General features: G+C 53.2%; 2 protein-coding genes across 8 annotated transcripts in view; one reads left to right on the top strand and one right to left on the bottom strand.

Annotated features, from left to right (window-relative positions):
• The window catches only part of XRCC3 (X-ray repair complementing defective repair in Chinese hamster cells 3), a 38,770-nt gene that overhangs the window by 8,242 nt on the left and 16,145 nt on the right, over positions 1–14,383 (top strand). Inside the window, exons 5-9 of one of the 3 annotated variants that reach the window (XM_008576454.1) lie at positions 1,603–1,757; positions 5,159–5,371; positions 5,525–5,571; positions 5,677–9,103; positions 9,243–9,704. In XM_008576454.1, the coding sequence (XP_008574676.1) occupies positions 1,603–1,757; positions 5,159–5,371; positions 5,525–5,571; positions 5,677–5,896 (635 nt within the window). In that variant the 3' untranslated portion in view covers positions 5,897–9,103; positions 9,243–9,704. Of the gene's footprint in view, positions 1–1,602; positions 1,758–5,158; positions 5,572–5,676; positions 9,104–9,242; positions 9,705–14,383 lie in introns of those variants that run through there. The other 2 variants (XM_008576458.1, XM_008576464.1) reach the window with 2 other exon arrangements.
• Positions 3,023–14,383, bottom strand: part of KLC1 (kinesin light chain 1) — a 42,510-nt gene continuing 31,149 nt past the window's right edge. For 3 of the 5 annotated variants that reach the window (XM_008576516.1, XM_008576528.1, XM_008576524.1), the window contains exons 14-15: positions 3,878–3,947; positions 3,023–3,409 (exon numbers count right to left, since the gene is read on the bottom strand). In XM_008576516.1, the coding sequence (XP_008574738.1) occupies positions 3,407–3,409; positions 3,878–3,947 (73 nt within the window). In that variant the 3' untranslated portion in view covers positions 3,023–3,406. Of the gene's footprint in view, positions 3,410–3,877; positions 3,948–7,395; positions 10,731–11,949; positions 12,017–14,383 lie in introns of those variants that run through there. The other 2 variants (XM_008576502.1, XM_008576509.1) reach the window with 1 other exon arrangement.

The raw sequence follows: 14,383 nt of genomic DNA, 5'->3' as shown, positions 1-14,383 counted from the left end.
CCCGGTTCCCGCTGACTGGCTGGGCGAGATGCGGGCGCAGCGCCAAGGGTTGCGATCCCGTTGCCGGTCCCGGTCCGGTGCAGGCGTGACACTGAGGGTTGCGATCCGTTGCCGGACATGAAAAAAGACAAAAAGGGGCCGGCCCGGTGGCGCACTGCTACAGTGCGCCGCTTGGGAAGCGCGGCGGCGCTCCCACCGAGGGTTCGGATCCCACATATGGACCGGTTCCCGCTCACTGGCTGAGCGAGGGGCGGGCGCAGCGCCAAGGGTTGCAATCCCGTTGCCGGTCCCGGTCCGGTACGGGCGCGACACTGAGGGTTGCAGTCCGTTGCCGGACACGAAAAAAGACAAAAAAAAAAAAAGATTGTCTTTTTATCACGGAGGTTTAAGAATTCTTTATATATTCTGGATACAAATCCCTTATCAGATATGTGATTAGCAAATATTTTCTCTCTGGTTGGCTTTTAAGTTTCTTGATAATATCCTACCAAGAAACATTTTTCATCCTCATGAAATCTAACTTATCTATTTTTCTTTGGTCACTTATGTTTTTTGTATTATATCTAAGAACTATTGCCAATTCCGAGATCATGAAGATTCACCTGTATGTTTTCTTTTAAGAGTTTTATGGTTTTAGTGCTCACATTTGACCCAGTCTGAGTTGATTTTTGCATGTGGTGTGAAGTAGGGGGTTTAGGTTCATGCTTTTGCGTGTGGATATCCAATGATCCCGGCACCATTTGTTGAAAAGTCTGTTCTTTACCCATTGGATGGTCCTTATGTCTTTGCAGAAAATCAGTTGCCCACAGCATAAGGGTTTTTTTTTTTTTTTTTTCCTTTTTATCTTTTTTACTGACCGGTAACGGGATCGCAACCCTCGGTGTCGCGCCCGTACCGGGGACCGGCAATGGGATTGCAACCCTCGGTGTTGCGCCTGCACCGCGCTCAGCCAGTGAGCGGAACCGGTCTCCACATAGGATCTGAAACCTCGGCAGGAGCGCCACCGCGCTCCCAAGCAGTGTACTCTCCAGTGCGCCACCGGGCCGGCCCCAGCGTAAGGGTTTATTTCAGGTGGCCCCTGGCTCTGGCTGTGGGACTCTCAGGGTCTTTCTCTGGTGCAAGGGTCTGGCCTCTGCCAGCATTCTGCCCCAGGGTGTGTTCAGGCTCCAGGTGACTGAGTGCTTGTTACTTGTTTACTGGCTTTTTCAATCACAGCAGAGATGTAGCCAGGGTTGTGGGAGGAGCCTGAGTGGCGCAGAGGAGAGTCCGCTCAAGGAGTCCCTTCCAGAGCCTGTTGGTCCCAATACTTCTGCTCACTCCCTGCCCAGCCCTGTCAGGGGGGGAGGGAGCCCATTTGTGGCCATTCCGGCCCAGGGCCCAGGACCGGGGAAATGCTCACCCAGTGTCACGGAGGCCCAGACTGTTTCCATGGGGCCACCTGACCAGCCTGAGAACAGGCCCAGCCGGCCACCCTGCTCAGGCTGGAGGGCAGAGCCTGTAAGTGACCAAGTGGGAAACGCAGTGCAGGGTGTTTGCGTTTGTGGCGTGGCGGCCGCGGTCCCGTCTTGGGTCCCCTGGGATCACCAGGCGCTCTGGTTGCAGGGGCTGTGTACGTCTGCACAGAAGACGTCTTCCCAAGCAAGCGACTGCAGCAGCTCATCGCTCAGCAGCAGCGGCTGCGTGCAGATGTCCCAGGGAAGGTGCTCGGGAAGATCAGATTTGGCGACCAGATCTTCATTGAGCACGTGGCTGATGTGGTGAGTGCCTGCAGCTTCTCCAGCCTTGCGTGAATGGGGTGTTAGAAAATATTCAGTGACACCTGTTAAAGCACGGTCAGGAAGACTTTATTCAGGACCATCTGAGAGGTACAGGGACCACGGTGATGGGACCGCAGTGGGAGAGAAACTGGGCTCAACTCAGAGCACAGCATGGGCCAGTGGGGATCTATAGCCAAGGGTGGGGTCAGTGGAGGGAAATTACACCAGGGAGGGGGTTTCTGGCTAAACTGACCTAACAAGTTTTTTGCTGAAGATGGGCCAAGTGACCAGACATCACCTCAGGGTGGCAGAGGAGGAACCTGACTGGATATGCGGGGAGGGACCTCTTGCTGCCTAGAGCAAGAGGCTCTTGGATTTCTTGAAACCTAGATTTCATAAGGTCGTGCACAGATGGGCCTAGAAAGCTCAGGAGCCTGGCCGCAGGTGGTCAACCAGAGTCTTGGTCAGAAGTCGCTGTGGGCCAGCAGGCAGGGCTGCCGGTTGAGCATACACGCATGCGCACACCCCCAGGACACATGTCAAATCTGAATTTCAGTTAGCAGTCATGCTCTAGTATAACTGCCCCACATTCACACCAACAACACAGCTGGTCATCTGAGACTCAGGTTCAGCAGGGTGCCTTTGTATGTCACCTGTCGACGCTGCCTGGGAGGAAATAGCCCCCATGGGGGCTGAGGGCCCGGTCCCACCACCTCCTGCCTGTAGCCTGCTGCCATGGCAGAAGGAGCCTGTGCTGTTTCACTCCTGCCTCTGATGGAAGGTCTGCCCTTATTGGGGGCCCTGGGGCTCCCACACTCATGAGGCGCTGCCCCACCTGGCACCACCTCAGGTCCCCGACCACTGCCTGGCTGCTGGCTTTCCTGCACACAAGTCACGGTGGGAGCCACGATGCTGGCTGGGCATGGAGCAGAGGCCCCATGGCAGGGACGGGGATGAGGGCCTGTGTCCTTGGGTCCATGGATGGCCCCCTTCCTGAGGACAAGGGCCTGTGGGGGCCCATCCACGGACCCAAGTCTCTCCTGCTGCCAGGGAAGCAGCGCCATGACCTGGCCAGCTTTTCCATTTAGAAAGGTTGTGAGTCCATGGAGGGAAGCGTAACGCAGGGGAAGGAGGAGGAAGGAAAGGGGGAAGTTCAGGAATTCCCAGTATACCAGAAATAAACAAGGAAACAAAGCCTGGCCCCCAGCTCCTGGGTGGGCCTTCCCCCACTTTTAAGAGTTGTTATAAAAGGAACCTTCAAGTAATACGTAAGGCATGTAAACTTTTAATTTTTAAAAAATTTACAATAAAATACATTATCACACTCAATGCAGGGAAGTAACACATGAGCAACGACACCCAGGACCAGGCAGGTTCAGGATACATCTGCCCGCAGGTCTCCCGGGAAGGGCAGGGCCGCACCTTTCCTGCTGGGCTTAGGGCCACCCGGGCCAAGCACAGCTCACACAGGCCCAGCCGGGGGTGGTGGTTAGTGTGGTGCCTACGGCACATGACGTGGAGACACAAAGCTGGTGCTGCAGGCTTCCAGCTCACAGGCCTTCCCAGCTTCCACTGGCTGTCATAAGGCCGGCTCCAGGCCGCACACAGGAACATTGTCCTGGGACATCCAGAGCAGGGCCAGGCAGGGGTCACTACAAGAGAAGGCTGAAGGTCAGAGCTGGACTGCCAAGACCAGGGGTAGCGTTTCTAAGCTTGTTCTGGAAACGGCTCTCCTGGGAAGCCTCCCCACCCCCTGCGTCTGCCTAGAGAAGGGGGGTGCTGGATATGAGCCTCTCAGGGGACGAGGGGTCTCAGGGGACCTGTGCATCTTGGTCTCTGCTCCCTGGAGGGCCAGGCGCCTGGCTCTGAAACCAGGCCTTCCCCTTCTCCTGCATCAGCAGAGCCTTGGGGGCCACACTTGTCCCACTCCCACCCCTTCTATGGCCCTCAGCCGTTGCCTGAGGATGGGTTTCTGAATGAGATCCCTCTTGGGGGCCTAGTCCTGCAGTGAGCAGGCGCAGTCACCTGCCCATCCCGAGGTGTCCCCAGCATGTGGGCCCCTTAAATTCCCCCAACTGCAAGTCCCACACGCACCTGCTGCAGGGGGTGGGGGGACTCACGTTAGCGTTAGCGTCTTCCAGGCCGCTGCTGCTGTCATTCTCCACAAAAAGAGGCTCTGCTGGAGATGCCCTGGGGACAAGCACAGACTCCATTTCACTGGGGGCTGGGAATCAGACCCTCCTCAACTCTGCAGAGCTCCAGACACAACGGATGTCCAATGTTTGGGCACCCTCTGGCTGGTGGTGACCGTGCCTGTAGACCTTGGACTTGAGGGTCAGGCTGGGGGCCCCTCACCTGTCCCAGTGTCCATCCATGGAGCCTAAACTCTGCCCTGCTCTGTGCCCAGGAGCAGCCGTCTGACCACCTCCCCATGGGCTCTGCAGCTAGAGGCCTGCCCAGCCCCAGTGCCAACAGGGCACAGCAGCCCCAAGGGGAAGGCCTGAGGGCACCTGCCTTCCCCAGGAAGGGGAGTGTGGGAGGCGTGGGGCTGTTTCTACCCCCAGTCCCAGCCGGGGTTGCCCAGACCACACGGCTAAGGCCTCAGAGAACAGGATGTCTCCCAGTGTGCAGCCTGTGCCTGGGGCTTGTCATGCTCACATTTGGGTGACGACCAGTGTGTGCAGGACAGTGTGGGACCCCCGCCCCACCTGCTGGCAGAAGTTGTCCTGCCCTGACCTGCCTGAGCACCAGAAGCCTGAAGGGTGTCCAGCCCCTGCCTCGCTGAGTGGGGCTGGGCAGGGCCACCCTCCAGACCCGCCTGGAACGGCACAGCCCAGGTGCTCATGGTAGCCACAGGTTGGCCTTGGAGGTGTGGCCAGGCCTGGGTGGTCTCAGTACCTGATGTGGGGCCACTGAAGGAGGGAGGCTGGTCACTGGGATGACTGCAGTGGGTGAGGGGGATGACGCCACAACAGGAGGCGGGAGAGGCTCAGCCGCAGGTGCTGGGGTGGGACAGCAGGGTGTTGACAGGCCTGAGTTTGGGGGATTTGTGGGCTGTGGACCATGGAGAGGAGCCAGTGAGGCAGGGACAGGAGTCAGGGGAAAGGAAGTGTCCCCAGAGGGTGGTGCTGATGTGGTTGAGGGTAAGAGGAGGGGACAGAGCGTGGAGGGATGGGGCTATGAGGGGCCTAAAGCTTATATAATGTAATTGGGGCCTTTGTGAGTAAATTTCAAAATCAGACTCAGGACACATGGCCTCAGCAGAGTCCTCAGCCCCAGGTGGGCGTGCAGCAGCACACAGGACAGCGCTGGAAGGCTGTGGATCCCAGGGCCATGGTGACCATCTAACAGGACTGGCCACCACGGCACAGGCCATGACGGCCCTTCCCCGGCTCCCACAGGACACCTTGTTGGAGTGTGTGAGTAAAAAGGTCTCCATCTTGCTGTCGCGGGGCATGGCCCGCTTGGTGGTCATCGACTCGGTGGCAGCCCCATTCCGCTGTGAATTTGAGGGCCAGGCCTCAGCCCCCAGGGCCAGGCTTCTGCAGTTGCTGGGAGGCGAGCTACGCCGGCTGAGCAGCGCCTTCCGGAGTCCCGTGCTGTGTATCAACCAGGTGGGCCAGGGCCAGGCAGTGTCTGCCAGGGCACCCAGGATGCAGCGCGGGTGGGAGTGGGCGGGAGGCAGGCAGTGAGGTGGCCTCTGATTCCTCGGGCAGCAGCTTATGAAGTGTCAGTTGCCGCAGCTGACCCAGATTTGAATCATCCAGGTGACGGAGGCCGTGGAGGAGCGGGAGGTGGCACCTGGGCCGCCAGGGTGAGTGCGGGCGTCTCGGGTGCGCAGGTGCAGGAGGAGCACCTGGCAGAGGTGGGGGGGCAGCCGGGTGTTAGAGCCACAGCGGGCCTGTGTTCTGTGCCTCAGCTTCTGCAATGAGCGCGTCTCTCCAGCTCTTGGCATAACCTGGGCCAACCAGCTCTTGATGAGACTGATGGTCGACCGGCGCCGTGAGGAGGCCATGGCCGGCCACCCCACCCGGACCCTGCGCGTGCTCTTCGCCCCTCACCTGCCCCCCTCCTCCTGCTCCTACACGGTCAACGAGGAAGGGGTGCGAGGGATGCCTGGGACTGTCCCGCTGATGTGACAGCTGCAGAAAAGCCCGAGCATGTCCTAAAACTCCATCTACAGGGACCAAGCACAGCTTCTTAATTAGAGTTTCTTGAGGTCTCTGTGGCCATCAGCTGCACTTTCTCAACCAAAGGTAGTTTAGTGACCATGGACCTGACCCTCCCCACCAGAGACTGGGGACTGTGGGCTTGTCTCCTGCTGTTGCTGTTTGGGCACGCCCAGCTGGGTGGGCCTGGCGTTGCTGCCGTGCTGCTGGGCTGGTCCTCAGAGGACAGATGGGTCACCAGGGCCGGCTGTTTTGGGGGGTGGGGGGGTCCGCACAGTGACTCCCTAGGAGCAGCCCCCGCAACCCACGCCCTGCTTCCCTCCTAACGCCACGGGGCATCAGGGTCCACAGCCTCCCCTGGGCCCCAGGCCACAGATTCCCCCACCCCGGGACCCTGCCCAAAGGGGCCTCCCAGCAGGTTGGTCCTCAGCCCCCCCCCCTCAAAGTCCCACCCAGACACACTCCACCCCCTAAAGCCTTGGTTTGGTGCAGGGTGGAGGAAACACATCAGGCCATGGGGGTACAGAGACTTTGAGGGTAGGAGACAGGGCTAACTTGACTGTGTCATTGCTTCTGCCACCACCATGGCCTGACGAAGGGGCATAGAAGCTTTGGGGCTGCTTGTGAAAGTACATCAGTCTGTTAGGAGCACAGCTGAGGGCAAAGGGAAATTTTATTTTAAAGTGGAGGCAGCATCCCTGTGTGTCCTCGGGACCTACCCCACACCTGGCCTCAGTGGTTGTCAGCAATAGCAGCATAGCCCTAGACATGGCAGGACACCTGCACAGACTCACCACACACTGTGGCCCGGCCTTAATTCCAGATAGAAAGCAGTACCTCCTGGCAGCACAGGCTCCAGGACCTGACCATCTGATCATCGAGACACGCAGCCTCTGCATGGGCAAAGCTGTGACCACTCCAACCCCCGTCATACCCAGCCTGTGTGTCCACATGCCGCTTGGCGGAGCAGGGCTCAATAATAAATGTACTAAAATGGATGCACTGGTAGCGTTGGGACCACTTCTCTAATGAGCTGCTGTTTGCCAGGCGCTGCTCTAAGTAATATATGCATGTTCATTTACGTTTTTGTCACACCTCAGAGATGGTTACTGTTACTATTCCTGCTTTCAGGTAGGGAAACTGAGGTACAGAACAGTCAGGCAACTTGACTGTTCTCTCAGAGCCCTGAGCCAGACATTGTCCCCCCCACAGACGAGGAGCTGAGGCCCTGCCCCGTGTCAGCCTGGGGGTGGGGGTTGTTGGGGGGTAGGATCTGTAAAACCCTGTAATTGTGCAGACTTTTTCTGTTTTTGCATTTTTCTAGGGCAGGATAACCGATTTATAACTTTCATCGGATTTTCAAAGCAGTCTATGACCATAAAAGCATAAAGAACTGCTAGCATAAACTTAAGAAAGATACCTTGGGGTTGGACTTTTGCAAAACAGCCTTTCTGCAAAAGTGCAGGCACTTTACAACAGGAAATAAAATATTTTATTTTTGTGATTAAATATAAACAATTCCACATGATTTTCTAGACAAGTCAAACCAACAATTAGAAAATACAACTATAGCTCCAAGGTGGAGGCGCACATAACAGAAGACACACAGGCGGGACCACCCCCCGTGAGCTCAGCCCGCCTCACCCATCCCGAGGTGCCCCCCACCACAGAGCCCACGTGCCCAAGGAGGGGCCACCCTCCAGGCTGTCCCAGGACCACTGACCACTCCCTTAGGAGCCAGAGCAGGAGGAACCTCGAGTAGGTACACAGCCCATCCCCGGGGAGCCCCTGACCCTGCCTGGGGCCTCAGCCTCTCACTGAAGACCCTCCCGCAGGGACTAATTACGGAGCCCTCGCAGATCTGCAACCCCTAAAGGTTACTTCCTCACCGTTTTATAAAATACTTTAAAACACTTAAGGTCTTCCCCACAATGTTGGGGAACTAACTGTAAACAAAACACATGTCTCTGTGTCTGGGCCCTAAGACTGCTGGCCCAGTTCTCTGCACGGTGTTGTCCACCCCAGCAAGACCTGGGAGCTGGCTTAGCCCTGCCTTTGGTCAGTGCTATTAAGTGCCAGTCCCAGTTTTTGCAAATCTGATTACACAGTGCTCAAAATTAAGTGCAGATGTAGCAGATACTAGTTTCATATATGAAACGTGCCTTCCAGTGGAATTCCATGAAGTTATGACAATGGAAAATCTGCTCTATAAACTGTAAACATGTATCCTTAGCAATATTTAACACAGTGAATTTCTAACCACATCACACTCCTGGCGGCTTTCTGAGCAAACACATGGCGGGAACTCTCAGCTCCCAGGAGACAGCTGACCGACCCTGCAGTGCTGTAAACACCAGGGAATGAGCACCTCCCTGGGGCGTGTCCCGGACCTCCCTGGAGGCCTGGCTTCTGCCTCAGCTGCACCCATGACCCACAAGCTTTCCTGTGACATCCAGCCTCGGACATGGACTTTCCTGTGGAACAGTCACTGGAGATGGGCACTGCTGCTGCAGGGAGCGATGCCAGCTCTCAACTGCCTGTCCGCCACTGGTCAGGGCAACTAAATTTTAAGTTACGTTTGACAGAAACCAGGAAGAAACAAGCACTGGCTCTCACTTGGGGTCTCCCTTCTAGAAGGAAAGTGCTGAGAAGAGGGTGGCCAGCCAGGCCCACTGCTTCTCTCTTCAGAATGTTCAATTCAGACCACCCTGCTGGAAGCAGGTGACGGGCTGCTTGGTTTACATTCTTACGCAAGTTCACAGACCAGAAGCTGCCGATGCCCAGTGAGCTCTCCCTCTCAGAAACACGAAGTTTCCTACACGGCCTGGCTTCATGCAGGCCTCTCGTTCTCTTACCCCAACAACCACAACCTCAGCAGCACCAGGCCCGCGGGCTCGAAGCCAGGCCCAGTTCAACAGTGGCCACCGGCACAGCCCTGTCTGTCCCCATCAGTCTGGGAGCTGAAATTCAATCCCACATTCAGCCCCATGGTTATTCTTTCTTAAATGCCCTTTGTCTTTCCAAAGAGAACTGTCACTACGGGAAACCGTCCGGGTTTCAAACACACTGCCTCCACTTCCCAGAGGAGAGAAGAAACTCCAGCTGCAGTGGAGGGAGGGAGACTGGGCAGCTCCTCGGTCCCTCTCCACGTATGAGGTGCCAAACGGACACGGCAAGGTGCGAGTGGCCACGTCACATTGCCCAGAGCTCCTGCAATGTGATCTCTAAAGAACATGGCTCTACCCTTGTTTCTTGGGTGGATTTTTGTCGGGCGGTGGCTTCTCACAACTTACTGAATTTTTTCAAACACCCCTAGGTGGCATTTGGAAATAAGTTCCTGACCATCAGAAGCTGCAAATTTTAACTGGAGTCAGGAGGCTCAGAAAAGGAGTAGGGACAAGGTGACCGCTCAGGAGACGGAGACAGCTCCGTGGGGCAGCCGTGAGGCCAGGCACTCGCTGGTGACTATCTCAAAGGGGACAAATGCCTTTCCACAAACACAGCAGTCTGTGACGTGAGACAATATTCAACAGTATGAAACTTCTAAAGGTATTTTCAAGTCTAGCCTCACTGCGACAAGCCCTGGCCACTGCCATCTCATGCCCTCAGCCCAGGTCTCCGCTTGGCCTGGAACACCAGGCAGGGGCAGCCGTGGCCCCTTGGCCAGCGCCACTCACAAGCAAAAGCTGCAAGATAGCTGGAAGCAAATGAAAACAAGTGCCCTTGCTGTGACACCGCCTACATTGCCCAATTAAAATAAATTACAATCAAAACCTGACATTACACAAGAATGGTCAGTTTTCTACAGACTAATTAAAGCTAAGACTTCAGATCCCCTTTCAGGCCCAAAGGATGCACCTTGGTGCCCCACTTATGGTGTAGATGTGGTCCTTTCAGAGCTGCTGTGATCTGGGATCACCATGTACCTTGTCGTTTGTTTTGTATTCTCCTACCTACTGCTTAGTCTTACAGATTACCTTAAAAAATAATGCCTCAGGGTTGGTTTGAAAAAGTTCAACTTTAAAAAAAAAAAACCCCACACATCTCTATGTGCTTAGTGTACAGTGGCCACCAGGAGAGAGAAAACTCACTCAAAGGGGGTGGGCGTAGGACCCCAGAGGCACCCAGCAGAGCCGCAGGCCAAGCTCCCGTGCCCAGACTTCAGAAACAGACCCAGAGGAAGTGAAGCCCCTACCGGGAGGTTACTCACTTCTCCCCATTTCTCATCACCCACTTTCCTCTAAATTCAGGCTTTACCGCCACCGATCACTAAATGCTTATCACTAAAAGGATGTAGTTTAAGTTTCCAGAGTCTTAACTTACAGCCTTATTACAATACTAAAATTTAAAATGGATTTTGGTGTCACGGCAAAAAGATGGCAGGCAGAAAGTGCGACTGTCCATGAGCAGCGTGAGCATCCGAACATGCTGAAGCCGACGTGGGCACCACCTCTGCCCCCCTGGGCCACGCCGCCAGGTCTCACACGTGTTTCAGCCTCTCAGCGCCAGGACTGCAGACAGCTCAGCAGAATTCTGGGGCACGGCTGCTGGGTCTTTTTAAAAGGCACACCTCCAGAGGCAGGTGGACATCACTACCTAGGAAAGGAAGCCTGGCCACCACCAAGGGCTGTGACCTAGTGCCTCCCAGGCAGGACGGGGGAGAGGGTGTGGGGAGGGGGACTTGGAGGGTCTCAGTGCTCCATTAGTCTCAGGGGTTTTATCTAGCTCTGCCTGACCCTTAGTGGGCCAGGTCAGTGTGGCTGGCACTCAGAGCTCTTGAGTCTGCTAGACAATTATTTCGTTCCTGCATGAAAAAACAAATGGAAAAATTATACTTAACCAGTACTTCAAATGACACCAGCTTCAAGTGATCTTAGGCCTAAGAACAGTAGTGGCACAAGTCCACATCAGCACACACAGTCCCAATGCTTAAATACGCGTCTGTGAAGACCAGGAAGTTGATTAAAAGACTGTGTCAACTACAGACCTTGGTAAAACAAAAATACCTTCTTGTACCCACACCACTGAGAGTGCTTAAGGCAAACTACCCAGCACCCTGCAGGCATCATTCAATTCCACCTGGAGGCCTGGGGAGGTCAGCCTGTCTGCAAACCCCGTGACTGTCCCTGATCTTCCAGCCATCTTATTAGTTGGATTTGGGCAACTGGGAGAGCTGTTGGCTCCCTAGGTGTGGTGACCAGGAAGTGTGGTCACAGTCCATGAGCTCTAGGCACCGGCACAGGGCAGTACCTGCAAAGTCACCAGGGCTGCAGCTGCTGGGTCTGCTCGGAGCACCTGAGCCACAGGGCAGGTTCCAGAGCCACCAGGGCCTGGCCACACCCCACAGCCACATCAGAAATTTAAAAGAAACAAAAACCAAAAAGGCCTCTTCTGGTGGAAAGGGGATGCCAGAAGGTGAAACAAATAAAACACGACATGCCTTTGTGAGATCTGGACAGTGTGGCCAAGTGCTAACGACTAGTGTCAAAGTGACAATAGGTTAGTCATTGTGTTAGTAAAGTTCTGAATCATTTTAAAACACCTGAACAAGAGCTTAACTAGAAAATGAATAACATAAACTTATCAGAGGCTAAGACCATATAAATTAACCATACAAATTAATATTGGCCAAGCTTTGATATTACTTGATCAGAGTAAATTACTTAGGTCAAACTATATTTTTTTATTTTTTATTATTATTTTATTTTTTTAAAGATGACTGGTAAGGGGATCTTAACCCTTAACTTCGTGTTGTCAGCACCACGCTCTCCCAAGTGAGCCACGGGCCAGCCCTCAAACTATCTTTAAAGACCATTAACTAATATACTGAGAATGTTCAGAGTGTGAACACTTCCTAATTCACGTCATTGATAGTCATGCAGAATATTAGGTTATCGTGACTGCTGTCTCAGAACACAACACTGGACTGCCCAGTGGAGTGGCAGTGGTGGTAGGCACAGGTCTAAGCAGACCTGCCTGCTCAGTCCAGGCCGTCCGGGACGGGACTAGGGTGGGCTCCTTACTTGGCAATGGTCTTCAGCAGCCTGGCCGCCCACGTTAAGGACATTCAGAGAGCTGGCGCGCTTCATGCTGCAACCGGACACAGACATGCAAGGACAAACGGATCAGCACATCGGTCAACCAGCAACAGGAGACACAGCAAACTACCCCTCAAAGGCCTCTTACCACTGGGGGGGGCTCCTCGGGACCATCCCTAGGGGGAACGGGCCTTTGTCTCACTCGGACTGGGTCCCCCCAATCCTTACATGGAAGCCCCTAGTCTCATTGTATTTAGTGCCCAGCAGGAAAAAGGGCAGTTTCTCTGCATCTTTCACAGCAAATTGCTTGTTTTAAAGCACCATATGTAAACTCAAAAGTGTTGTTGGATTTCTACTTTTTAAAATGGGCTCATCTGGGAGCTGAGAGGCTGTGTGCGTCCTGCTGCCTTCAGACGGACGGGCCGCTGGGAGGGGCTCGGTGGCTCCGTGGGACTCCTCACCGTGAGGGACCACATTAAAGAGAGGCGCTCAGAGCTCACTGTTAAGATGAGATGCATAAACATATTTTGTATTTTATATATTTTTCTACATTAAAAGTAAAGAATGATTTTATCATTAGTAAAGCAAATTCTGAAGCCAGTATTTCTCTAATTAGAAATCAAAATTTAAAATAAATTTGATGGCTTTACATTTTAAAGAAATACAAAGATTTATACATATATTTACTTTTTTTTCCCCATTTGGTATCTTCAACATATTTGATGAAATATCCTACAAATTACCTGTAACCTAAAGTTAAACTGGATAGTTGCAACATTACTATAATTGCTTACCACAACCAGGGATGCCTTCAAACATAGTCACCTTGGCTTTTAAAGCTACAATAGCAGATACTAAATACTATGGGTTATTTCTGAGTGTTCACAGTAGGCTATGTAGTTTTGCATGTGAACGCTGTGCAACATAATACACACTAGTATTTACTGTGTGAGCATGGCAAGGTCTGAAGGGCTGGCACAACCCAGAGCAGAGTCGCAGGACACTCTGGGTGGGGACTGAGCCCAGGGCACCCGCCCATGCGTCACCAGCCCCAACAGTAGAGCACTGCACAAGCGGCAGACACTTAGCCAGTTCTCTCACACTGAATAAACTACAACAAAAGCAAAGACCTTAATTTACTTATCCTCAAGCAAAACTCACCCCCAAACTGTCCTAAGGAAGCCCACACAATTGTTGCTAGAGTCCTAAACAAGTCTCCTCTGCCTAGAACTACTCAAGAAAAAAGCCTAACATCAAACCAAATCACAAGTACATTATACTCTGACATATTCAGTTATTCTTACTATTATTTAATAGGCCAATTAGTTTTTTCTAAGAAAGCTACACAGCCTTCTCCCTCAGACTCCCTTCTTACAAGACAAAGGTAAGAACAATCGGACCCTCACAGTAAATTCTTCCTTTCAAACCATTTAGTGCCATCAGTTAGGAGTCAAGCCCAGCAGCGGGCTGCAAACACCCTGCTCCTTCCTGGTATGGCCAGTTCAGCCTTTCTCAAAAGTGGTCCCGGACCAGCAGCCCCAGCAATTCCTGGGAACTTGCTAGAAAGGCAAATTCTTGGGCCCACTTACCCAGAATTGAACACTTGGTGGTGGGGCCAACCAGTCTTGTGGGCACAAACCCTCCAGGAGATGTCTGAGAACCACTGGTAAAAACAGTTACTCCTCCTTGGAAAGATTATTCAGTTTTATGCACTTTATGGGATGAAATATCTGAAGTGATTTAGAAAACTTCAGTCTACACAGGTGCACACATCTGTTTCCACCTGGGTCCCGTCAAGCTGCAGCGCCATGGATATTTACCCCCGTTCTAAAGCTGGGGAGTGGCTTCACACTGCCACATTTGTTGCTGTTGCTGGCTGGTTCTGGGATCCAAACCCTTGACCTTGGTGTTAGCAGCACCACGCTCTAACCAGCTTAGCTGACCACTGACCTTGGTGTTGTAACACCTTGCTCTAACTACATTTTTTTAAAACACAGTAAAGGCAGAAAGAAAACATGAAAAAAACAGAAAAATTCTGAGCTCTCAAGTTGGAAGTATGATTCATATTATTTAGGACTCAGTGCCGGTATTACGTTCGAGGAGGACCACTTAAGCTAGCACCACCCAAAGATACTCACAACAGCAGTTCCTGCCCTACAGGACTTCCCCGTAAAATATGAAGACAAAGGAACTCATAACCGCAGAACTCCACGCCATCGGTCCCGTCGGAAACCCTACTTTACGTACTAAGGGAACCAATAATTGTAAACCTAAAAATCACTTAATTAACATAAGGCCTCAATAACGCCCACTGGATATTTCATTTAACTCCTCATTAACATAATCTCTGGCCAATCAGAACAACACAACTCACCGTAAGAGATATAAGCCCAACCCTGGGGGGGGGGGGGGGGGGGGG

The sequence above is a fragment of the Galeopterus variegatus genome, unplaced genomic scaffold (genome assembly GCF_000696425.1).
Source record: "Galeopterus variegatus unplaced genomic scaffold, G_variegatus-3.0.2 Scaffold62, whole genome shotgun sequence".
Classification (NCBI taxonomy): Eukaryota; Metazoa; Chordata; class Mammalia; order Dermoptera; family Cynocephalidae; genus Galeopterus; species Galeopterus variegatus.
The sequence above is the reverse complement of the archived record's forward strand: the minus strand, read 5'-3'. Positions and strand labels throughout refer to the sequence as shown.